The 24,860-nt window shown below is 43.6% G+C and overlaps 2 protein-coding genes across 4 annotated transcripts in view; one reads left to right on the top strand and one right to left on the bottom strand.

Annotated features, from left to right (window-relative positions):
• The first annotated feature begins 1,544 nt into the window (after positions 1–1,544).
• CCER2 (coiled-coil glutamate rich protein 2) lies at positions 1,545–17,970 on the top strand. 2 transcript variants are annotated; one of them, XM_068250600.1, is made up of 6 exons: positions 1,545–1,682; positions 6,312–6,358; positions 8,410–8,503; positions 10,352–10,420; positions 11,216–11,970; positions 17,592–17,970. In XM_068250600.1, the coding sequence occupies exons 1-6, from the start codon at positions 1,637–1,639 to the stop codon at positions 17,664–17,666; spliced, it is 1,086 nt and encodes a 361-aa protein (XP_068106701.1). In that variant the 5' UTR covers positions 1,545–1,636; the 3' UTR covers positions 17,667–17,970. The 2 variants fall into 2 exon arrangements, with proteins under 2 accessions (XP_068106701.1, XP_068106702.1); XM_068250601.1 differs by lacking the exons at positions 1,545–1,682; positions 6,312–6,358 and adding an exon at positions 7,945–8,018.
• The window catches only part of LOC137528880 (inositol-tetrakisphosphate 1-kinase-like), a 70,615-nt gene continuing 63,028 nt past the window's right edge, over positions 17,274–24,860 (bottom strand). For both annotated transcript variants that reach the window (XM_068250602.1, XM_068250603.1), the window contains one exon: positions 17,274–23,121. In XM_068250602.1, coding sequence (XP_068106703.1) covers positions 22,907–23,121 — 215 coding nt within the window. In that variant the 3' untranslated portion in view covers positions 17,274–22,906. The remainder of the gene's footprint in view (positions 23,122–24,860) is intronic.

Genomic DNA, 24,860 nt, shown 5'->3' with positions numbered 1-24,860 from the left:
TGGTCTGTGATCTTTCATTCATTTTTCAAGTGTGTACACAGCTTAACCTCCCCAGGACCGCCTCACGCCAACGGGCGTGGCCACAGTGGCAGCCCCAGGACCGCCTAACGCCGATTGGCGTCAAGTCCTGGGGCTGCAGATGCAGGAGATCGCGCGCAGGCTGCGAGCGCATCTCCTGCTCGGGGGCGGAGCTCCGCCCCACCTTCAGTCTCTGAGCACTGATTGCTGCTCGGGAGACTTCTAGATGGTAAAACCGCCATCTAATTAACATGTACAGCGCTGCGATCAGCAGCAGCTCTGTACTGGGGACAGCCGTGCGACACGGCTGTCCCCTCCTGAGGCTGGGGAGTGATCGGCTGTCATAGGGCCCATTCTCACGTGGGCGATTATCGTTAATAGCCGGCGATTAACGCAAATTGCCAAACGCAAATTTGTAGCCTGCACCATTTTAAGGTGATTTCCCAGCAATCGCATTTAGTGCTATAGGAGTGCTAATCGCGTTCGTGAAAAAAAAAACGCCAAGTGTGAATGGTGATTTTTCCACGTTGAACGCCAAAAATCGCCTGAGTTTTGCAAGTGTGAATGGCCCCTAAGGGTTTTTTTTTCCCCTTAAACACCAAAGCAATTTTCACATATCAGCGCTGTGTCAATTCATCTTCCAATAACTATATCAGTACTTATCACACTGAAATAATCTATACATTGTTTTTTTTTCGCCAAAAAAGTAGGCTTTCTTTGGGTGGTACTTTTTGCTAAGAATTATTTTATTCTAACTGCATTTTAAATGGAATAATAAGAAAAAAAATAAAAAAAATACATTATTTCTCAGTTTTCAGCCATTATAGTTTTAAAATAAAACTTTCTACTGTGGATAAAACCCACACATTTTATTTGCCCATTTATCCCGATTATTGCAACATTTAAAATATTTCCCGAGTACAATGTATGACACCAATAGTTTATTGGGAAGTAAAGGCACGTTTTTTCAGTTTTGCATCCATCACTAATTACAAGCCCATAATTTAAAAAATAACAGTAAGATACCCTCTTGACATGCATATTATTTAAAAAGTTCAGTCCCTAAGGTAACAATTTATGTATTTTTTTTTTAGTTGCGGGGATAAGAGAAGCAATGAATGCTCGTTCACTGACTAACAATCTATTATTCCGAACAATAGTTCTCTAAATTGTGTGCTAGGTATTAGACCTTCACCTCATATGTACTTTACTATAGGTCTGTAGCAGTTCCCCCTGAGATGGCCACACAGGGGTTGAGAGGAGGGAATGATGGTCACAGACATAGAGGGCAGATGAGGGGAAGTACTGTAAGCAGCTACACAGAGATGTACAGATGATCAGAGAGCTGGGAGGTGAGGAGAGACAGCTGTGCACAGAACCATCTGCAGGAGAGAGAGGGGGGCTGTGCATACAGGTGAAGGAGAGACGAATGCTGATCAGTGGGGCACAGTCACCTGCAGAAGAGAAGGAGGAGGGGGGCTGTCACATGACCACATTGCCTGTGCTCTGTGCCAGCTATATAATCTGCAGCAATAACACACTGTGCAAACTCTGGTCCAGCCTGTGTTCAGGCTCTCTGCATCTTCCCTGCCTCCAGTTTCCGGGCACATCATCCAGGATGGGTCCTGTGAGATATCTGCTGCTGGCTGCTGTCTGCATGCAAGGTAAGAACTGCAGCGGCAGAGAGACGCTACATCCCTAATATCTTATCTGGAAAAATCTCTCCATCATTCTAACTATCTCTTACATCAGCAGGATCAGCAATATACAATGATTGCCAAGGATTCATGACTTACAATGACTTAGTGGGTTCTCTACTATGTCTATTATCAGATACCTTGTTAATGATTCTGAAAAACAATATTTTTCAAATGTCCAAAAATGATATTTTTCTGATCACAAAGGAAGCTGTTAATGGAGAACTTGGCGTTTTCGGATCTCCAGACAGCGTGGAAATCTGAGTCTTGCCATTTTTTAAATATTTCTCTAAAATAACACCTGTTTCGGTCTTAAGTGGCATTGCCAGACTGCTGCCATGCCAGCTGCTGATGTGGGTGCCTATATGACACGCTCGTCACTCAAATTTACTGTTTATGGCGAAGAAAAATAAAATAACAATGGCTACAAGATGTTATGTATTGGGATACCCAGTTGCTAATGGGTTTATTCAGTGAGGCAGAACCAATAGCCGTGGCGAAGTACAAACTGAACTTGCCCAAATCAGATGCAAAAAAAGATGTCCCCACAACAAGATACAAACAAATTGTTATATTTTACCAATTGTACAACAAGATGATCAATGGTATTCTATAATCAAATAAAACTGCTTTTCTTGATGAAGCTTGATCATTTTTTTCGAAATATTATTATTTAGTACTTATAAAGCAACGACATCTTTTGCAGCGCTGTACAGGGTATATTGTCTTGTCACTTGACTCAATTAAAAATGAAACAAATGAGGTGGCATACCTCAATAACAAAATTCTTGTTTGAACAAAATTTTATTTAGCACAGGCAACTCGTTTCGTGGGTCTAAGCCTACTTCCTCAGGCCAATCACAGTGCCATATAGAACAAAACCAATAGCAAAGGGAGCCTCACTCCTCCTCTCCCTTTGCTATTGATTTTGTTCTAATTGGCACTGTGATTGGCCTGAGGAAGTGGGCTTACACGCGTGAAACATGATGCCTATGCTAAATAAATTTCTTTGTTCAAACAAGAATTTTGTTATTGAGGTATGTCACCTCATTTTTTTTCGTTTTTAAACTGTTTTTAATCCATTTTATACACACCAGGGCGCCTTTTTCCCTTTATTTGTGCTTCACATACCCCCCAACGTCCCCCGTTGTAGGGATTTAGACAGAATACCTGTGGGTCCACCACAGAAGTATACTGTCTTTTTTTTCTAAGGAAAGCAACCACACGCAGGTCAGGCTGGACCATCCCAAGTGGCATCAAGTTCATTGTCTCCACCTGCTTCCTGGGGTTGGTTGCCCCTTGCACCCCACCTTTGTGAGTAGTACTTTAACATCTATTCAATATAACCCTTTTGTCTTGACTTACTGCACCATTGGGCTCCCGTTTTTGTTTCCTGTGTTTTTTACCTTAGGGTGCTGCGACACCCCTTCCACATTGTCACTTAACAGTCCCTTAGAGGGGCTCACAATCTATGTCTATATCTTGTAGTGTATCTGTTGTAGTCTAGAGTTAATTTAGGGGTAAGCCAAATCATTTAACTGTGGGGTTTTTTGGATGTGGGAGGAAACCCGAGCGCCCGGAGAACAAACAAACTCCTTGCAGATAGTGCCCTGGCTGGGATTTGACCTGGAGACCCAGCAATGCAAGGCAAGGGTGCTAACGACTACGCCACCGTGCTGCCCATGCTGTTTGATCAGTATGGTGGAAATATTTTATTGATTGGAACTCTTTCAGTCCCTTACACACCAACTGCATCAAGTAGCGTGAAAGGGCACTAAAGCTATCGCAATAATGCAATGCGACTTCCCTATTTGCAGCGCACACCGACTGCGTTGTGATGCAGCAAAACAGTATGTTGAGACCCAACACACAATGTGCGTTATGCGTCAAAAATGCACTATGACGCACTAATGGCAACACAAGTTTGCCTGAAAAAAAAATGCAACTTTTTTCCTCCATTGTGCATGCGCCTTTTATAAAGGTGGCAGATACATCTTTTCCGGAGTGCGCCTTTCCCACTGGAAGTGACGGCGCATATATAGAGGGAAAATTTACGTTGTACCGCAAGCGAGTTTTTGGGACTTTGTTTTGCTGAGACTTTTTGTGAAAGCTGATGTAACACAATGGATTCGGTGTGGTGCCATTTAAAGTCTATAAAAAGTTCACACCTCATCATGCAATGTGGTTCAGTGGACGATACAATCACATACTACCGGTAATGCACCAATGTGAACCTACTATTACAATATAAATGCACTGCACTTGCAATACGATTATATTGTCCAAAGCAACACAACGCCCTAGTGTGAACATAGCCTTAGTCCTCCTGAAAGCATATGATCCTATGATGAAACATTCAACTGAGTAAAATGATCGCTCGGTGCACAATCAAAATTAAATCACTGGAATGCATCGATTCATTGTAATGGAGTTGAACAACTGCTTTGAACTTATTTAGGGCTTGTTCACACTATGAGCGCTTTGAGCTTTTTAAAAGTGCTGGTGATTTTAAAAAGCGCTATAAAAGCTCTCGAGCAATGATTTTACATGTGAGTGTTCTTACATGAGCGATGAGCTTTCTTTTCAATCGCCAACATAGGTTCTGCACCATTTCCTAAGTGTTTGTGCTTCAATGCAAGGTATAGGAAAATCGCCATGCGCTTGAAAAAGGGCTTGTAAAAGCGATTTCGTGAGCGCTTTTGTAAAAAATAACATTAAATAGATTCAGTCCCAGGGCAAAGAGTTCACTTCCTGATTGTGGTTAAAAAAACCGCTAATCGCAAAACAAAACTGCTTACAATAAAAAAGTTGCCTGGAAAATCGTTGAAAATCGCTCACAAAAGCGCTTAGCGCTTGCGATTGCTCTAGCGATTTATAACGGGAACTAGACCTTTGTTGGATTTCTAGCAATTTTAAAATAAATGAGCAGGCTCCTTACTGTGCTAACAGCTATTGCAGCTACTACCGGAGACCAATCCGCCACAGCCAATCACTCAACGGGGAGCCAAAAAGGTCAAGTACGACCTGTACAAACACTAGATGCCATTGTCACCAATCACTGTGAAAAACTAATTATCTCAGGTGACTGACAACTAGTGTGTGGTGCTTAAAAGACAAGTAAAATGAGTTATAAATTGCTTTTCTCCTACCTTGCTCTCACTTAGTTAGTAGAAATATGATGGAACTGACAGATTTTTGACTAGTCCATCTCTTTATTGAGAATTCTCAGCATTTAATTTATTCTTTACAAAAGCACTCTCTGGAAAGGATCTGAGGCCTTGTTCACATTATAAATTGCTATCGCAAGCGCTAAGCGATTTATACTGTGATTTTCACAGCGCTTTTCCCACCGCTTTTCACTTGGAAAAGCCCTTTTCTAAGTGTTTTTTCTCAGCGATGATTTTTTTTTTCACTTCCTGACATCAGTCAGGAAGTGAACTCTTTAACTCGGAAATGAATAAATACAATGTATTTATTAATTAAAGCGCTCGGAAAATCTCTATACAAAGCGCTTTTTCAATCGATTTTCCTATACCTTCCATTGAGCCAAAGCACCCAGAAAATGGTACATGTAGTGCGTTCGCAATTTCAATAAAATCGAAATGCTTACGTGTGAACACTGTCATAGGAAATCATTACACAAGCGCTTTTAGGGCGATTTGCAAAATTGCCAGCGCTTAAAAAAAAACCCACAGCAAATGTTGATAGTGTGAACAAGACCTATATAAAGATGCAGATACACACACACACACACACACACACACACACACACACACACACACACACACACACAGACACACAGACACACAGACACACACACACACACACACACACGTTTTCACACTATACTTGCAATTGGACTAGCAACTGCGGTTACTTCTAAAAATACATTAATCACTGAGAATCCCCCATAAGGAGATGGGCTAGTCCAAAACCTGTCAGCTATCTACTACCTACTGTAAGTGACAGCCACAGGGGGGAAAAAGTAATTTATAGCACATTTTACTCTGGGAAAAATGTACTTTTTATTTATGTGTCTTCATGTATTTTACATGTTCAAATCTTTGCGATAGTGGCCCTTTAAGATTTAAAATGAAGAAAGAGGAAGGATTCCGGCACTCCAATTGCAGAGGGGATTTATTAAAGCACGGTTTAAAAGGTTACAACAGGTTTACAAACACGCCTGTGTCGACAGCTGTTTCGCATGATGCCACGCCTCCTCAGGGCACCAAGGCTCCCCTTTTAAGATTTAGTTAGTCAGTCCATAAAAAAACTGATATACACGATCTGGCTTTTATGTCTTTTGGACTGCTGTGAAAATATCTCCATTTATGTGTTCCCAGACCAACCTGACACACACACACCATTAGGTTATATGGCAGCCTAGCTAGGTATATGTGTCTGCTTTACAGTATGAGGAATGCAGCAGAAGGAGGAAGACTTCATGAAAACAGAAGGCAGGTCTGAGCCACTTGTGAGAATGCTGTCAATGGGGACACACATACATATAAGAGGCCAGAGCATGACTGTGTAAGACTATATTCACACAGGCGTTGTTGTGTCTGTAAAAAATCTATTGATTTCTCTTGTTTTCAGTTTCCTCCATGCCCCTGTCCAGCCATCTCTCAGAGGAAGAGGAGAAGGTGAGAGATCTTGTTCTGAATACAAATATAACATTGTTATCCAGTACAGCAGATAAGGAGCAGTCGCTTCACTGCATGCTCTCGCTGTGTGATGCAGGGAGGTGTCTGTTCACTCTGGTCCTGTGGAATTGGGGTATTAGAGTCATTTTCATATTAATACTAAGTAGGATCTGTATAATCCCAACAAATATGTGTGGTTTTCTCAAGGAGTTGCAGTCCCCTGTAACAGCTGTGGCTCTAGAGGTGTAATGCCATGGCGGCTGCTATGGGATATTTGCAGGCCCTTATTATCTTGGGGGAAGGAGGGGAGCTATGGCTCAAAGGTATTTAGGGTCAGCGGCAATATCAACATTTTGCTTTGGGGTACCCTAATTTGGTGTGTGGCACCTTGAAATGCAGGAGGCTCTGGAGAGGGAGGGGACTGTGAGAAAAGTGAGAGGGCAGAGATATAAATGATTTGTACATTGGACCTTAGTAAAAACCCTGTTGAGACAGGGACCCCACTGAGAGCGATCCAGCAAACCTGGACTGGATACTTTTAAAAGTTTCCTTCTATTTTAAGTGAAAATAAACTTATGATAGAATGATTTGTATGTGTAGTACAGCTAAGAAATAAAACATTAGCAGCACAGATATGAGACTCATTGTTTCCAGTACAGGAAGAGTTAAGAAACTCCAGTTGTTATCTATGCAAAAGAGCCACTGAGCTCCACGACTTTCAAAGTTGCAGAGAGCTCTGTCTTCTGAAGCTTATTATCTCAACTGTCTGTCGCTGTATTTGGTTTTTCTGCAGAGGAAAGTTCAAAAGTTCACTATTCTGCTCTGTTAAATCATTTAGAATGCTGAGTGTAGTGTGTAAACTGCACATATTAGAGAATGATGCAATGTTATAAAGAAAAAAATATATATATACCAGTGACTGAAAATAAAAACATGAAAATATTTTGTTTGCTACTAATGTTCTAGTAATTATAGATACTACACAACCAATTCATTATATAATTTTTTTTTCGCTTCAGTGTCACTTTAAGAGTTTCTAACTTACACCAGAATCATATCAGAACATTGTGAGGATTGCTAAAAGGTTTGTGAAATAGCCTTCATGCAATAGTTGCCACTCGCCACAGTGCAGAATATTCATGATATAACCAGGTAGTCCTGAATTTCTCACTGTAGGTGTGTGTGCACTGCAGCAGTTGTACAATAGATATTTCACTGCCCTTTGAGAAAATCATTACTATGATCTGATATGAGTCAGGTGAAGGTTGCAAGCTTTGTAAACCTGAGCCGACTCGAGTGAAATAATAAGGTTTTTGTTCCTTACTAAGATAAAGTTTATTTTATAGTAATAAAAAAATGAACAGCAATGTATTTATTAGCTCACCCATGTCGTCCCCGCCCCTCTTTCATTTTTTGAATCCACTTTGAGGGGGGAGGGGGACTGCTGTGTGCTGCTGCAGGGGGAGTTATTATGCTCTCTACTTCCATGCACTAGTGTGAGGAGGACCCATCCATCAGCAAGAAGGGGCGGGGTTGTCGGCGTCAGCTCGCACGCTGTAGCTCCACCCCTCATTGCGCCAGTGTAATATAGAATTACACAGTGCAGCGTGGTTCCAAAGGGGATCAAGGTGTCGGATGTAGTCCAACCCATTGATCTGAGGTACCTGACGTCGTTCCAGACTAGATCTGGCGGCGGCACAGGCAGCCCAAATGTACCCTGGTAATATTTATATTACATGGTCCAGTATGGGCTCATTTCCTGTACACGCAAATTCTCATTTGTGTTGTGTGGCGAGAAAAAACCCTGACAGCCTGCTGCATTTCTCCGCATTCTGCATATGTTCACGTCTGAGTACCCCATACTGGTTCTAAGTGATGCCACATGTGAGATGTGATAACAGAAACTGCAAGCCAGTAGTGGAAAAGAACCCTTAGTAGCTGTCATGTAATTTATGTCATTTCTGATTGGCTTATCTTCTCATGTGACGATCAGGGCAAGCTTGCTTTTATGACTACCATATATGAATTTCTACATGTCCTTGTGTTTGTAGGTCACAAGATGCATCATGGAGGTTCTAGCGGAATCGCTGTCTACACAGGGGTCAGAGAGGGTCAGCAGCGGATGTATCCGGCTACTCCGAGAAGGTTGATATTCATTGCCTAAGATTAATATTTGTCTTTCCTCATCCACCCATTCATTATGTCAATAATATTGCATCAAGCTCTATAAAGGCCCATTAAAGATGGCTATTAACTTGCAAATAGAGAGCCAGACAGAGCCAGGCTCTGACTGAGTGAAATGGAGGAGGAAGTCCTTTTCAGACAGGCTCTGACTGAGGGAGATGAAGAAGGAAGTCAGTTTCAGCTCTGGCTCTGACCAGGACCAGTGCTTTGAAAAGGTCAAACTCATTAACTAGGGCCCCAAGCTCCTTTGGGGCTCCACACATCTGGGACTGTAGAGGTCACCAGTTTAATGTCTGTACAGTATGAAAATGTATGGGGCCCCACATTCATCTTTGCCCAGGGCCCCATTTTAGCTGCAGCCAGGCTTTGATGGAGGGAGATGGAGGAGAAAGTCAGCTGCAGCCAAGCTCTGACAGCGGGAGATGTTGAAGGAAGTCAGTTGCAGCTAGGCTTTGATGGAGGAGGAAGTCAGGTGCAGCCAGGCTTTGACGGAGGGAGATGGAAGAGGAAGTCTGCTGCAGCTAGGCTTTGATGGAGGGAGATGGTGGAGGAAGTCAGCTGCAGCCAAGCTTTGTTGGAGGGAGATGGAGGAGGAAGTCAGCTTCAGCCAAGCTCTGTCAGTAAGGGTTTGGAGGAGGAAGTTAGCTGCAACCAGGCTCTGACAGAGGGAGATGTTGGAGGAAGTCAGCTGCAGCTAGGCTTTGATGGAGGGAGATGGAGAAGGAAGTCAGCTGCAGCCAGGCTCTGACTGAAGGAGATGGAGAAGGAAGTAGGCTGCAGCTACTGAGGGCTGGGAGAGGGAAGTCAGCTGCAGCCAGGTTCTTGACGGAGGAAGAAGTGAGATGGTGGTGGAAATAAGACTGAGGAATCAGATGCAGCCACCCGAACCCATGATGTTTCCTTTAATTTTATGCATGTTACATCAGAACCATGCATAACCATGCATGTTATATCAGAACCAGTCTTTGGTTAGGCAACTTTCATCATTTAATGCCATATTTTCCAACTTTAGCTGTTTCGAGCCGATTAAACCAGCTAGCATCTATCAATCTGTATAGTTGGTGGTTAGACATACAGGCATGATGACCACCCTCTTGGTTTTGCAGTACCTGACTGTTCTGTGAACATTATTTCAGGCTAGGTGGTCTTGTTCCATTTATGGAGAGGGTGAGGAGGGAGCCACAGTGCAGATGTCCGAGAGAGAGAGAAAGTGATACTTTTTGAAAGTGTTTAAAAGGAAGCTAAATTAACCAAGGATTGAACTTCATCCTGTGACTGTCCCGATCAGTAGCTGAAACCCCCTTTCCCACAAGAAATCTTTACCTTTTCTGGAATAGATCACCAGGGGAGTCTCTATGGCTGATATTGTGGTGAAACCCCTCCCACAGTGGGATATCCTGACCATGGCCATTCTGTGAACCTTGTTGCATTGTGGGAAATAACAGCTGTTTCCAACTGCCAAGCAAGCAGTGTCTCCCTTTGTGCTTTTATAGGTCTATAAAAAAACAACAACATTTTAGCCTATCGCATTGTTAGTGGGTTAAATTATAATAAAAACTAGACAACACCAACTGCCATTATGGCAGTTGGTGCTGTCTAGTTTTTATTATAATTTTAGGCAATCACAGTTGTTTCATAACCATCCATCAACCTTGTTCAGAAAATAAAAATATTTGATTAGTTGTAATGGAGATGACACAATTGCCTCCTCAGACTAGTATTGATCATTAAGGGCAGTTTGTTAGTCAAAGATAGCACTTTGTGCACTTATATGGCTGAGGTTACATTAAGGATATTTGTATTTTCCAGATGAAAGATTGATCGCCATTCTGCGTCATCAACACCTCCTGAGGGAATTGGAGGACCTGAGCCATCGGGGTAAACTGAACACCTCTGGTGAACTTATCTGTTATAGTTCTTTATCATCTCTATGGCCTCGATTCATAAAAGTGCTGTCGGTAAGGTAAATCCGTGCGGGGAAACACCGCTGTCGGTATTTCAGCCTTCTGGGTGGTCATTAATAAAAATGTTTCTAGTTGTGATAGGAGTGCGGAGATATTCCGCTGTAGGCTGGCGTTAGTTTGTTACATTTGTGACATTTGTTACTTTTGTTAAGATAATCACCGCACAAGGCGGTATTTTATCACTCTGCTCGCGAATGTCGGCTTTTCATGCGGAAAAAGCCTTTATGAATACAGATTTTGCTATGTGGTCGGTAAAGTGACCCGTTTTCAGCATTTCCGCATGCGGGAATGCTTTATGAATCGAGGCCTATATGTTCGGCAGCATGACATTATTATGGCCCCTACTTACCCCTGATGACCTGATTACCATGAATGACCAGCTGCATTTCCCATAGCCTCATTTGGGTCTTTGAAGTCATTTATAAGGATTTCTGAGTTACTTATTCTGCATATTTGTTTAACTACAACTCTACAAGTCACCCTACTGTATCAATTCTTCATATTTACATGCAAATCATCTTCCTATTATTTATTTTTCCTTGTCTATAATATTCATTATTTAGTCATCATCAGTATTAACTTACCTAATCTATGACCCTATGCATCACCTCTGATGATTTTTTTTTCTGGCTATCTTAGCTTAGTAATACTATGCTGTAGGGACTTTATGTTCTCCACAAATCCTAACTATCATTTGTACTATCTTTAGAAAAGTCAGAGCAGCACGAAGAACAGGAAAGCAGCGAAGAAGAAGAACTCAAAAAGAGGAACAGCCAGAGCCCTGCACCTGCTACTAAAAGAGAAAATGAGTCCAAGAGGGGACATGAGAATGAGGAATCAAAAGAATTTGAGAAGATTGAGAAGGTAGAGATGAAAGAGAAAGAACATGGCACGTCTGCTGAGGAAAAAGCTCAGGAACTACTGGAGGAAGAGGAGGACAAAAGAAGTCCAGCCACAAAAAGAGACGACAGTGAAGGAAAAAGAGCTGAGAAGAAAGCAGATGGTGCAACAGCCACCAAACAAAAACAAAAAAAAGAATATAGTGATGAGAGTAATGAAGATAGCTCAGAGGAGGAAGAGCATGGAAGAGGGCTTCATGGAAATAGAGAAGGATGGTACCACAGAAACCATGAGGAATGGGAAGAGAGGAAAAGGGCGTCTGAGAGGAGGATGGCAGAGGACCCTAGACAAGAAGAAACCGCTCAGTTTGAAAATGAAAACAAAGGCATGAAGTATTACAACACTAAGAGCCACATGCAAGGGTTTCATGGGGAAGAAAAGAGGCACATGCACCACCCAGAAGAAGAAGACATGGGCAGGGAGAGGAACTTCTATGGTCAAGATGAAGATGAGTTAGAGAGGGAGAGATATCATCATGAAAGGCCTGGCAATCATGAGCACAGAGAGGAGGAAGAGGAGAGAGAGCTGGAGGAGATGGAGGAACGAGAGGAGCACAGAGCTGAGGTGAGTCTATGATGAGCAATGTGCAGTATGTAGTGATAAAGACCCAAGACGTGGGTGGAGTGGAGCTATGTGTGGAGTTATGTATGGAGACATGTATGGAGACATGAGCACTTGCACAAGCAGAGCTTACAAACCAAAACACTTGCCACAGTCATACAAGGTCAGCATAGGAAGAAATTACCACCCATATACACGACACATATATAGAACCTCAGTGCAGATAGTGTCAATCCTGAACCCAGATTACTGGCATAGCAAGGTGCCCGGACAGTCACTAAGCAGAACATTGAAACATGCCAAACTGGAATTAAACAATAGGTACATTAAGTCTTGTATACATGTGCAACTTTCCCACTCAACTATTATCCAAATTTGGTCTGTTGGATGAAAACGATTGGAAATCAGATCGGACATGTTGGAAATAATCGATCTGACAGTAAATCTGCCAGAAAATCTCATAATGTGTACCTCGCATAGCAACGAATAGTCGGCCTGATAAAAGGCGGCTTGCCCTATCCAACAGGCGATTCCACTCACGCTTGTTGAGCTGATATCGTGCAGTTGGCCGTTTGTGAACTTGTTTTGAATGCGGCCTTATCAGCAATCTGACCTTCGCTTGCACGCGCAGTTTGCAAATGAGTTGGTCATTCAGTTGCTTGGCGCACGGAAATTACAAGTCATGCAATCCCTTGGTCCTGCGGCCGGTCATGCCACCGGGTTGCTCGTGTGAAAACGTTTCACGTGTGTACGAGCCTTTAGACTGAGAACTGGAGATAATCGATGAGATTCTAATTGTTCTACCTTGTTGCAATTAGTATGCAGATTCAAACTGAACCAATACAAAATGGCAGCAACTGCTTTTGATTGGACCAGTTTCAATCTCTATGCAAATTGCAACAAATTTGTATGAAGTTGGAAACATTTACTGAGAACCCCTTTCAGGGACAGAAATGGTATACATTGGTCAATATACTCTATAACATTTTTGATATAGAGCCCCCAAACCTATCAAAGACAGCTGCATTGTCAGAGCGGTGTTGTGTGTTGTAAAACTCTCAATGGGGCCCCAAGCTCCTTATTTACGGTTACATAGATGGACACAGTGGATTGTACATGCAGTGGCGTAGCTAAGGAGCTGTGGGCCCCGATGCAAGTTTTACATGGGGCCCCCCAAGCACTCTATACATAACAATTGATACGGCGCACCAAAACCTGTCAATGGCAACTACAGTGTCAGAGGTGCAAGAAGGGGATGGGGAACAGTTTGTTAATGATTACCAATATTAAAGGTATCTATAGAAGTGATTATTATGAGCACAGTACCAATAGGGAGCTAATACTGTAGTTGTGGGAGGGCCCCTTGGGGCCCCTCTGACCCAAGGGCCCCGATGCGGTCGCTACCGCTGCACCCCCTATTGCTACGCCCCTGTGTACATGGGATCCGCAGTGCCACTCTGGCCTGAGCTGTGAGTCATGGGCCGTTCCTCCTGTAATCCATCATTGGAAGCATTAGCCTTTATTACTGTACTGCAGGGCAGAGTGCTAATCACGATTGCAGGATGTAAATGGATTTGTTTGTGGCTTTTTATCCCAGAGATAAGTCCACGTTGGGCCAGGAAGGGTAGCAAAGGGCGCGCTGCTCCCCTATTGACTGTTTGCACTTTTGGCATTGGAACATTTAGATTTATTGCACTCATTTGAGTTTGATGCAGTCAGATTTTATGGCTGCTGTTTAATCTGCTGAACTTTAGTAATATCATTATATAAGGAGGACATTGTGAAAGATAAATAGTACGCTTATCACAGAGACTGTGCGCCGTCAGCGATTATTCACGTTCAATTCTGTCTCCATCTCATCATGAAGAGAACTGAAAACTTGGAAGGACATTTCAGGCACTGATATTATATGTGCATTTAATGGAAAATCAGGCGCTAAAAAAGTTTGTAAAAATGTTTTTGCAAACCCAAAAAGGAAAATACAAGCACCAGTTCACAGAATCTCATCTCCTCAGCAACCTGTAGCTGTCTGCACACTCCCCCTAGGAGTCAGTCCTAAAGCCACGCCTCCCTAATGGAGACTGGCAAAATTGATAGGCTATAATACTGCCAGGAGGTGTGGCTTCAGCTGTAAAAGCAATCGCTCTTCCTCTTCATAATCATGTGACTACATGGGGAAACGTTCAGCCTGTGCAGGCAGCTGCAAAACACTAAGATGAACTGCTGGGGATCTAGTGCTACAACATGCCCAAGTGGTCTATTTTTGATTGATTTTAGGCCAGCCCAGGGCTGTCCAGCTCCAGTCCTTGAGGGCCATATCTATGCCAGAGCTTAGGATGGACAGAGAAATGCAGAAGTGTGTTCTACTTGATGCAGAGGTGTGGCAGGGGCGTAACTAGGCCCTACCGGGCCTCCCTGCAGATTTTCAGAGCGGGCCCCCCCCCCTCCCTGGGGCCCGCACAGGGCCGTTTTGTAGGGGGCTGGAGGGGTGGCAGCATGAGGGGAAAGCCGTGGGCACAGTCGGTGGGGAGAGGGGAAGTTCCCCCCCCCCCTCTCCCTCACCTCGGGGCTCTCCCCTCTGCGCTCTCCTCCAGCTTAAATGTGTGTCCGTGGGCAGCGGCGGGCAGGAAACAAATACATACCTTCCGTGCGCTCCAGCCTGGGTTCCTCTCGCTAGCCTCTGACACGACTTCCTGTTATACCGGAGGTCGCGTCAGAGGCTAGCAAGAGGAATTCAGGCTGGAGCGCACGGAAGGCATGTATCTGTTTGCTGCCCGCCGCTGCCCACGGACACACATTTAAGCTGGAGGAGAGCGCAGAGGGGAGAGCCCCGAGGTGAGGGAGAGGGGGGGGGGGGGGAACTTCCCCTCTCCCCACCGACTGTGCCCACGGCTTTCCCCTCATGCTGCCACCCCTCCAGCCCCCACAAAATGGCCCCCACCCCCCGCGGGAGCAGGGGCTGCAGGCCCTATTGTTACGCCAGTGGCTATGGGTGAGCAAAGGGGGACATATGTCCCCGGGCGTATCACTATGAGGCGGCTCAGTACAGCCGCGGCACCCCCACAAGCGTGAGAGGTGGCTGCCTGAAGTCCCCCCGCTTCTCTCCCTCCCTCTGCAGAGGCGTGCAGAAGCATTAACAGCAGCAGAAAAAGCGGGGCACATCTGGCTGCCTAAAGAGGGCAACGGGGGGGCATATCTGGCTATCTAAGGGGGGGGGGGGGGACATCAGGCTATCTGAATGGGGGAAGGGGCTCATTTGGCTATCTAAATGGGGGAAAGGGGGCACATATGGCTATACATATACAGCATTTGTACATTTGACCACATTCTGATGCAAGGCCATGCCCATTTTGTCCCCGGTGCTGAAAACCCTAGCCACACCTCTGAGTTGATACAGGGACGGATCTAGACCACGTTGCGCCTGGGGCAAGGTCAGGTTTTGGCGCCTAAACTGCCATTCCCCATCCAAATTTTGCTGCCTTTTTAAGAATCCAACTGCGCCTGGGGCAAGATACCCGCCTGCCCCCCCCCCCCCCCACAGATCCGTCCCTGATTTGATATACCGCACCTTTCCTGATTAAGTCCCATCAATTAATTAGAGCTGTGCCAGAAATGAGTGAGGACCTCCGCCCTTGAGTTGGACATCCCTGCTTTAGGCAGTTTGTTAACTGAATAGAATAGAATAGAAAATCTTTATTGTCATTGTAACAACCGAAATTGTACAACGAAATTCTTAAGTGCAATTTTCCAGCAAAAGCAAAGACAGCATAACAACATTCCATTCCTACATACATTGCATTGCACACACCCCTTTTCAACATGGCCACTTAGCAGCATTTAACATAGAAATGGCTAAAGGATAAAAACTGTTCTTTAATCTATTTGTCTTAGTTTTTATAAGTCTAAAACGTTTTCCAGAAGGCAGATGTTCAAATAACACAACTGAAAGTGTGATTGGGCACATTGGAGAATCCCCATTAGGTGGCAGGGAAATAGCGGCCTCATAGGGGTGTAATCAGTAAATTGCCCTAAGCAGTTTATTGCTTACATCACAAACAATAGAGCAGCCAGAATGCAATACATTACATGCAATGCATTACACTCTACTCATTGTGCGGTCCTGCACTGAACAGTAGGGGTGGTCAATAAGATGCAAATCATTTTGATTGTGCAAAATTATGCAGCTTGAAAATGGACCAATCCATTTTAGCTCAGCAAGATCTGATTGGTTCATGTTCAAGCTGCATATATTTGCATAATGCTGCATCAACTCGGAATTATTTGCATCTCATTGACCATCCCTACTGAACAGCACAACCCTACTTCAGTAGACTCTACATTGGATTTCTGCTAAAATCTAATACAAATTGAGTGGACAAAGTGGCAGAAGCAATGATATCCCCACTGGAGATGCATAAAGATCTCCGGAAATGCCTGGTACATGCCTTCAATTTTGATTGCCCAATTTTACCACCTCCATGTAGTATGAGGGTCAACAGATTGAGTAGGTAAGTTCTCATTCTACATGGGGGTGACATTGGTCATTGATTGTACAATCATAATTGAAGGCACCAGGCTTAAGTTTTTTGATTGGCCAATTTTTCCACTTCCATGTAGTATGAGCGTTTACCTGTCCTACACAATCTGCTCATAGTATTCGATATCTGTTGAACCTAATATTACATGGAGCTGGTGAAATTGGTCAGTGATTTGCCAGTCAAAATTGTATGTGTGTACCAGGCTCTAGTAAAAACAGAGCCCATTTGTCTCTCCCTGAACATGTCCATTTACAGCCTCACAATGTGGTTCAGGACCTTCCTGACATATTTCTATCTACCAATTTTCCCCATTGACATCTGTGATATTTTCTATTTATATAGTCAGCTGTCTTGCCGCTCCTGCTGTCCTCTTCTATCACAAGTTTCATTTAAAGTTGCACCACACTTGTAAACCCCTTTTATCTGAGTCTGTCAGCTACACCCAGTCTATAGGTGTGTACACACGCACTACAAAAGGAAACGACGGGTCCGCCGGACACTCCCGCTTGGCGGTCTGTAGCCGACGGTATGCGCGTGTGTACGTGCTGTCGGCATACCGATAAGGCTATTTCTGAACGATCAGCGGATCGTTCAGAAACAGCCTTATCAAGCCGCCGACAGCGCGTACACACGCGCATACTGTCGGCTACAAACCGCCCAGCGGGAGTGTCCGGCGGACCCGTCGTTTCCTTTTGAAGTGCGTGTGCACGCACCTTATTGGACATCTCTTATTAACAAAGGATGACTGCCCAAAGAACTGCCGCCCAATGAATGCTTGTATTTATTTCTTTAGTCCATTTTATTTTTCACGCCATTCTGACTAAACTCTAGAAACTGTTGCATGTAGGAATCCCAGGATATCAGCAGTTACAAATCTTCAAAACAGCCTCTCTGGCACCAATAATGATGTCACAGAAATTGCATTTTTTTCCACAATTCAGTTCATCATTCACTGAAGCTCCTGGCCTGTATGTATATGTATGATGGTATGTCCTGCACTGCTAGCATCTGATTGGCTGATTAGATAACTGCATGAATAAGCAGGTGTTCCTAATAAAGTGCTGAGTAAGTTGTTGTGCGTTTCAGGAGCATGACATCCAGGCAGTGGAGGAGGAGCTAAGGAAGGCTGCCCAGCGTCTGCAGGAGATTCATCGGGGATGAGAGAAGGATGGAGAGTTAACCCTGCGTCTTCCAGCCAATAACCTGCACATATCTTGCACGTAGTCTGATAGCTCACACTATATACAGCATTCTCTGCTATTCCTTCATGTATATATACTCTATGACGGCAGGCTGTGATTGTGGCTTTTGTAAAAATGAAGCTTTCTTCTGATATGTCGTCTATGGTAAAAAAGAACTCCAGCAACTACAGCCTTGTTTTGTGAAAATATATAAAATTTATGTCTTTGGAAGTTCTCGTACATCCAGGTCATGTTACATCCAGATTAAAAGGGCAGCATTCGAACTGGACACCATTTTATGTTCTACGTTTCGTCACTACAACAGGTCACTTCATCAGGTCTAACGAGGCGGAAGAGATTACCAGTTGCTTGTAGGTACAGCAATCTATTCACTTCCGCCAACAGTCTCACCAACTGACACTTCATATTGTACCCATAGCATTATCAATAGAAAATACAGCAATACTATCTGGTTAAAACTGACCCACTGTTGAAAATTCTCAATTAGTGGGCTGCTGCATCAAATTCAGGTTACTGCCATCTTGAAAATCGCAAAACTCGTGATTTTGTTAGCGTTTGTGATTTTGGGAGTGTGTGTAGCAGTTGTGCCAGCATGCAACATGATCCTGCCAGATTACTTGCCTAGTAATCTAGAATGGCATGGGGGGGTGGGGGCTTCAGTTTGCAAGTATTTAAATTCATGTTTTTACGTAAAAAATAAATAAATCATGATTTCATATTAACATTTAGAAGTTTTGAATCAGGATGATACAATTTATTGGACTATATGGATATAAATGTGCAGGAGGCACTCAGAGAGATTACTGAAATGTCCAATAAATAGTATGATCCTGATTCAAAACTTCTTGCTTTTATTGACGGCTAACACGGATACCCTACTGCTTCTACTATATATTAAAATGTAATTTGAATTATTGTGCAAGCCATGCATGTTCATTTGCAGCTGTGTTACCTACATTCAGGGGCGTAACTAGAAATCACTGGGCCCCCCTACGAAACTTTGGATTGGGCTCCCCTATACCCCTGCTTTCTGCACAGGTACACTGAGAATGTCATTCAGGTGGCTAGTGCGCACTTGAATGTGTTTTCCCCATGCAGATAAGAACAGACAGCAGTGAAGCACTGCACACATTCTCACTATCAATTTCATTAGCTTCTGTGATAAAACATGCATGTTTTCACACATACAGACACACATGAGGCTTGATTCACTAAACCGTGATAACTCATATCACGGCTGAGCTAGCATCTGCATGCGCAATCCCGAATTTTCATGCGCAATCGCAAAATTCGGGATTGTGCGTGGAAATTTGCGACTGCGCACAAAACCGCTAGTGCGGCCGTGATATGAGTTATCACGGTTTAGTGAATCAAACCCATGGTGTGCAGAAAATGCATACAGAAAACCAACAGATGAGTGTGCTCCCAGCCTCAGCTTATTACGCTGTCTCTGTCCTCCTCTGCTGGAGCCGAACTGGTTCTGCAGACTCCTCCAGCATCACTACAGTACACAGCACTTGGGGAGGGGTAGAGAGGTTGGGGGCTGGGCGTTGTACACAAGTCCTTGCTGCACACTGAATAGAGACGATCTACAAATCTTTGTCAACAAAACTTTGTATGATTCATTATCTGTGGCTGAGCAGATGCAGTCATTAGACCAATTGTGCAGCGAGTTTTTTCTCTCTGTGCCCTCAGTTGACAGTCTCTTAGGAAAGGGAAAAGAAACCTCTCCCCCCACGGGGCCCCCTGTGGCTTCTGGGCCCCCATGCAGCTGCAGCCCTTGCAGGGTCTATTGTTAAGCCCCTCCTTAAATTATAAGCAGGCTCAATGACTGTCACTTGGCTGAACTGCCTGTTGGTTGGAGTAAATGGATTACCTATCTGTACTTATAAGAATTTGCCCAGCAGGCATGAGAAAATGTTTTGTAGGAAAGAAAAGGGTGTCCAGTTGTAGTTCCTCTATTTTTTTCTGTGGATATATATATTTTATGGTGTCAACTGGTTATAGGTGGGGAACATGAGGTTATATAAATAACCACATATCACCATGTCTCAGCTAAGAAGGTTTAAAGTGGTCCTGAACTCTTGCACAGGGCGCAAGGAAAACAGAGAGAAATGCACCCTGTGTGTTTTTAGAGAGAAGAGCCTGTGTAATTCCCCCTCATCTGTGACTAAACAAGTGTATTTTCATTTCTCATCTGTGTCAGCACAGAAATTCAGGAGTCCTTGGCAGAAACGGCTAATATGTAAACACAGGATGTTAACCCTTTGTCTGCTTCCATGAAAACAGGAAGTAGACACACTGGTGATTTATTGCAGGAGTTCTGTAAGCTGTAACAAAGAATTTTTTCTTTAATGGTTATTATACTGTTGCTTATCTTTTTGAAGAGAGTACATTTTGAGTTCAGGTCTGCCTTAAACCAAGAAAAAAATAGGCCTCCCTCAATGCTTCAAGGGCTTGCCTTACAAAAAATAAAAAAAAAATGGTAAAAGGCAATGATTAGGTACATAGCAGGTTTCTGTTTAAGATGCATTTACACTAGGGGGCGGTATACTGCATTTCTAGCTGGTGCAGCATGCGTGTTGCAGCCAATAAAGTTATAACACATCATCTGTATACTCTTCGTGGATCAGTGATTCACTGTTAAAGGGAGAAGATCCTCCAGTCACAAATCATTTTTCTCCTCTACAAAAACATAAATACAGGAATGTGGAAACCACACTTTTTTTTCGCTTTCATGATGTTTTCAAAACAAACCATTCTGTTTTTTTCCCCACATACAAGGAGTTTACATTTTTACACATTTGGTTTATTTTTTGTTATTTTTTCTTTTATCAAGTCTGTTAGGCAGGGCAGTTTCTGAGCATAGGCCACCCAGACAAGTGCCTGGAGTGTCACCTAGCGATGAGGGAGCATACTGCACTACCACTATGCAATTTTGTAGTTACTTTTTTCTTTTTTTAATTTACTTTATTTTTACACAGTGGGTGACAGTGAGCTGTCTTACCTAATGCACTAAAATGGATAAAAACCGTCCTGCCTTCAGGGAAAACAAATAAGTGGTTAGAAACAGTTAATCATTTCTGAATAGCTACCATTGACATGGCTTATTAGTAAAGGCCACCACACTAACCTAATATCTCATAGACTTCAGGCATATTCACAGTGGGACGTTGCGTTTTAATGCGGCGTTAAAGAGAATCTGTACTTTAAAATTCTTACAATAAAAAGCATACCATTCTATTCATTATGTTCTCCTGGGCCCCTCTGCGCTGCTTCTGCCACTCTCTGCTGCAAACCTGGCTTGTAATTGCCAGTTTTAGGCAGTGTTTACAAACAAAAGACATGGCTGCTAAAAGCTTGTGATAGGCTCAAGTAAGCAGAGTGTGTGAGTCACACAGAGCTTGCAGGGGGCCTGGAGAGGGTGTGTATAGCTTCTATCCAATCACAAGCAGGACAGCACATTCCAGCCAGACTGCCTGAGTCCGACAGACCCGACAGAGGAGAGATTAGATCATATAACAGAGATAACACAGACACTGTGCAAATAGGAAAGGCTGCAGTAAGCCAGACCACATTAGAACAGGCATAGGAACTTATAGGATAGAAGAAATAAGGATGAAAATTTTGTTACAGTGTCTCTTTAAAGTCGCAACGCGCCTGCGTTCAGAGGTAACGCACTGTAAGCAGTGAGTTACCACAACGCAACATTTTAAATGTGATGATAATATCGCACTGTGAACTGCCCATAAGATTTATCATTGCAGTGCGGTAAGCTGCATTATAAGCCTTTATAACGCAGCTCCACAAGGTGGCACTGTGAATGAATGGGACCTTCAGCTTTATATGTGTGAAAAGTGATAAGGAATGGTGAAAAGGGATACCAGCACTCAGGGGCACCCAAGGGGAGACCCTACCTACTAACCTTCCCTCCCTCTGATAGTCCAGAACAGGTGTTTTTGTGGCTAGACGTTATGGGTGTAAGGATCCTGATGGGCACACTTGTTTTATGGCCCTTATAAGCTCATCCCCCAGGATGTCACCAAGGGGAGGCAAGGGAGGGTTTGTAAACATCAAGGGGGTTCCATTATTTGTAGTTATGCCCCTGCAAGCAATATAATCTTCTATCACTTCAGGCTTTAACAGTTTTCACTAACATACGTGGATTCCGTGGCACCTCAGATGATTTTATTTCTTATTAGTTAGGGTTATTTTATTTTTTTAGATCCAAGCCTGCTTGTTTTGCAGCCAGAGCAGATTTTATTTATCCCTCTATAGCCAAAGATTCCAGCTCATGTTGTACCTACCCAAAGCCAGGTCGCCCAGATTCATTTATCTGCTATTCGAAGGGTCATTCTTAAAACCTATTACATGTACTTATGACATATCTCTGCTTTATAGAAATAATATTTGTTCATTGATGATTATTAGCACAAAGAAAGGAGTGTGATAGGAGAGTGAAGGGGAACGAGAGACCAGGTATCATTGGTTCCTCCTAGGAATGAAATGAACATGATGTGTTGGTCGTATGTGTTCTCTCAGTCTCTGTGCTCTGATTATTTTTATGTTTTGCTGTGAAAATCAAATAAAAGTGAAAAATTCAGGGTCCACCTTCAGTTGCTGAGAATGTTGGATGCTTCAGGGACAGCCACCACATTTACTGCTATGTCTTGTAGGAAAGTCCATGATGAAAGCTCAGAGATGAAACGTGTTGCACAAAGTGGGCCTTGTTTAAAGTGTTCATTGGGAAAATACGAGTTAGATACAGCTTTTCCTTTCATTCCCCCAAGGCAGGATAGGAAGGGCTGGATTTCTCAGATAGGCCACAGGAAACATTTTCTGGCTTTGAATTCATGATCATGCTCAGTGCCCCACCACCACGAGGCAGTATGCAGAAACACCACCAGAGGCCAAAGCAAGATCGTTTTCTCTTTCAATAAATTCGGAGAGGTGGAAAGTAGTCATAAATATAGTTTAAGATGATGCCAAAAGTTGGCCGTAAGTATAAAACTGGCCCTGAGTAAATAACAGGAAGAATGAAGGGTTGCAGTGCATAAAAAGCCATTCTTCCATCAGATTAGTTGAAAAATTGAGACCCAGAATCATTGTCAAAGAACAGACATTCCATAATTGTTCAAGTTTGTACCACACACAAATTATTGTCCACCAGGAAATCCACGAGAGTGGATATCTTCTTTGTTAGCTGTCAGCAGACAGGGGTGGGGAACAGATACTAAAATAGGAAGTGCTGAGCTGGCACTTGTAGCGTTCTGGGAGGGACTTCCGTTCCTTGCTGTTCTCCTCACACTGAGGGCCAGAAGGTGGGGCCTCCAGGGCAGGTTCTTTGTTACCTCCTAGGATTTTCTCTACATGTGAGAGTAAAGCAGTGAAAAACTCTGGCACACCCTCATAACCTGCAAAAGAAATTTAGCAGTGCAGATTAATTTAATTGCTGTGGTCATCAATCATGATACTGTTGACTAATTGGAGCATTTTAAAAAGAACGTGACCTAACCATTTTCAACAGTTTTTATACTTCTCATCAATGGTATCATCACTTATCATCAATGCATTCCCTATTTTTGTGGTGAAATCTGGTTGTGGTGTTCTGCTTTAGCTGAGCTACACCACTTGTCAGGGCATGGACCAACTGGAAACCACAGGGCACCATTGCACGTTCCCTCGTTACTTATTCCATTCATTTTGGTGGTTACCATGCCTCTAATTATAGTTTCCATTTCCATTGGTGGTGATTATGCCCAATAAAATATCCCACCAACATCTTCCCAATAAAAGTCCCCATTTACTTTAAGAGTCCTTGTTTCCCACCAGTGGCCTAGCCATAGGGGATGCAGAGGCACCTTCTTCAGCCACTTTATCAGCTCTTAATTGGTGCTTTGCTGGTAATGATCATCTCTTTATGTGCTTTGATTAGTGGTAATCGTTTCCCCCACCAGGCTTTAGCCTCTCTGAAACTGAGGCTGCTCGTGGCAGATTCTGGTGGGCCACATCTATTGTTATGTTTAGAGTGCTTGAGGGCCCTACATAAAACACTGGGGCACATAGCTACGCCACTATTGAACACAGTTATAACTTGTGATCAGTGTAATCCTACCCAGAGCCGTTTCTAGACTTTTTGCTACCTGAGGCAAACTTGTTAGGATGCCCCCCCATATCGGAGTGATCTCACAGCACCCAACAATTTGCACCGCACATTATAGCTGCTGTGAGCCCCCCCAAAACACCCTCAGTATAGGTAGGTAGCCAGGTATAGGTGCCCCCAGTGTTGGTAGCCAGGTACAGTTTACCCCAGTATAGGTTGGCCAGGCACTCTCTTCACTTCCTGTTTCCGCCTGGTGCTGCCCCCAGACTTCTGCTACCTGAGGCAGTCGCCTCACTTCGCATCATGGGTGGATCGGGCCTGATTCTACCCACCAAAAAATCTCCTATATATAGGAGTGGTCGCTACGAAGTAGCAGAAAATTCTCCTAACGCGTAAATCTCTGCTCAGACAAGAAAGTAATGTCATGCTAGTAAATGAGTTACCCAGTGGTGTAACTAAGGAGCTTGGGGTCCCAGTGCGAGTTTTATATGGGGCCCCAAGAACTCTACTGACATACACCTCAAAATTTACCAAGGACAGCTGCAGTGTCAGAGAGGTGTAATCAGAGTAAGGAAACAGTTTGTTAAGAATTACCACGATGTAATGCACATATAGAGGTGTTCATTATCAGCATAACACCAATGCAAAGCTAATAAGATGGATGAAGGTGGGCCCCTCTGCTCGATGTGCCCCGCTGTGGTCGCATCCTCTGCATCCCCAGTTGCTATGCCACTGGCTGATTAGCTTCCAGCTGATAAATTAACACAGCTGCCAGCTAATCGATTAAGCTGAGTTTTACTAATCTTTAGTAGACACTGTATCCCACATTTTCTCTGGTGCTTGTGGGCCTCCTTCCTAATGTAGCTCTGGTCATTAATAGATTGATTCTTAGAATAAAAGATTCAAGTTATGACCATCTGACAACTAAAAGAGGGAATGGCCAAAATAATAAGCCCTCCCCCTCCCCAAAAAAGCCCTGCCTTCTGAGAGCCGTTACCTCTCTGTACACAACTGTTAACCTGTAGGATAATGGCTGGTAAAATTAAGGGC

Source organism: Hyperolius riggenbachi, chromosome 8 (assembly GCF_040937935.1).
Source record: "Hyperolius riggenbachi isolate aHypRig1 chromosome 8, aHypRig1.pri, whole genome shotgun sequence".
Classification (NCBI taxonomy): domain Eukaryota; kingdom Metazoa; phylum Chordata; class Amphibia; order Anura; family Hyperoliidae; genus Hyperolius; species Hyperolius riggenbachi.
The sequence above is the reverse complement of the archived record's forward strand: the minus strand, read 5'-3'. Positions and strand labels throughout refer to the sequence as shown.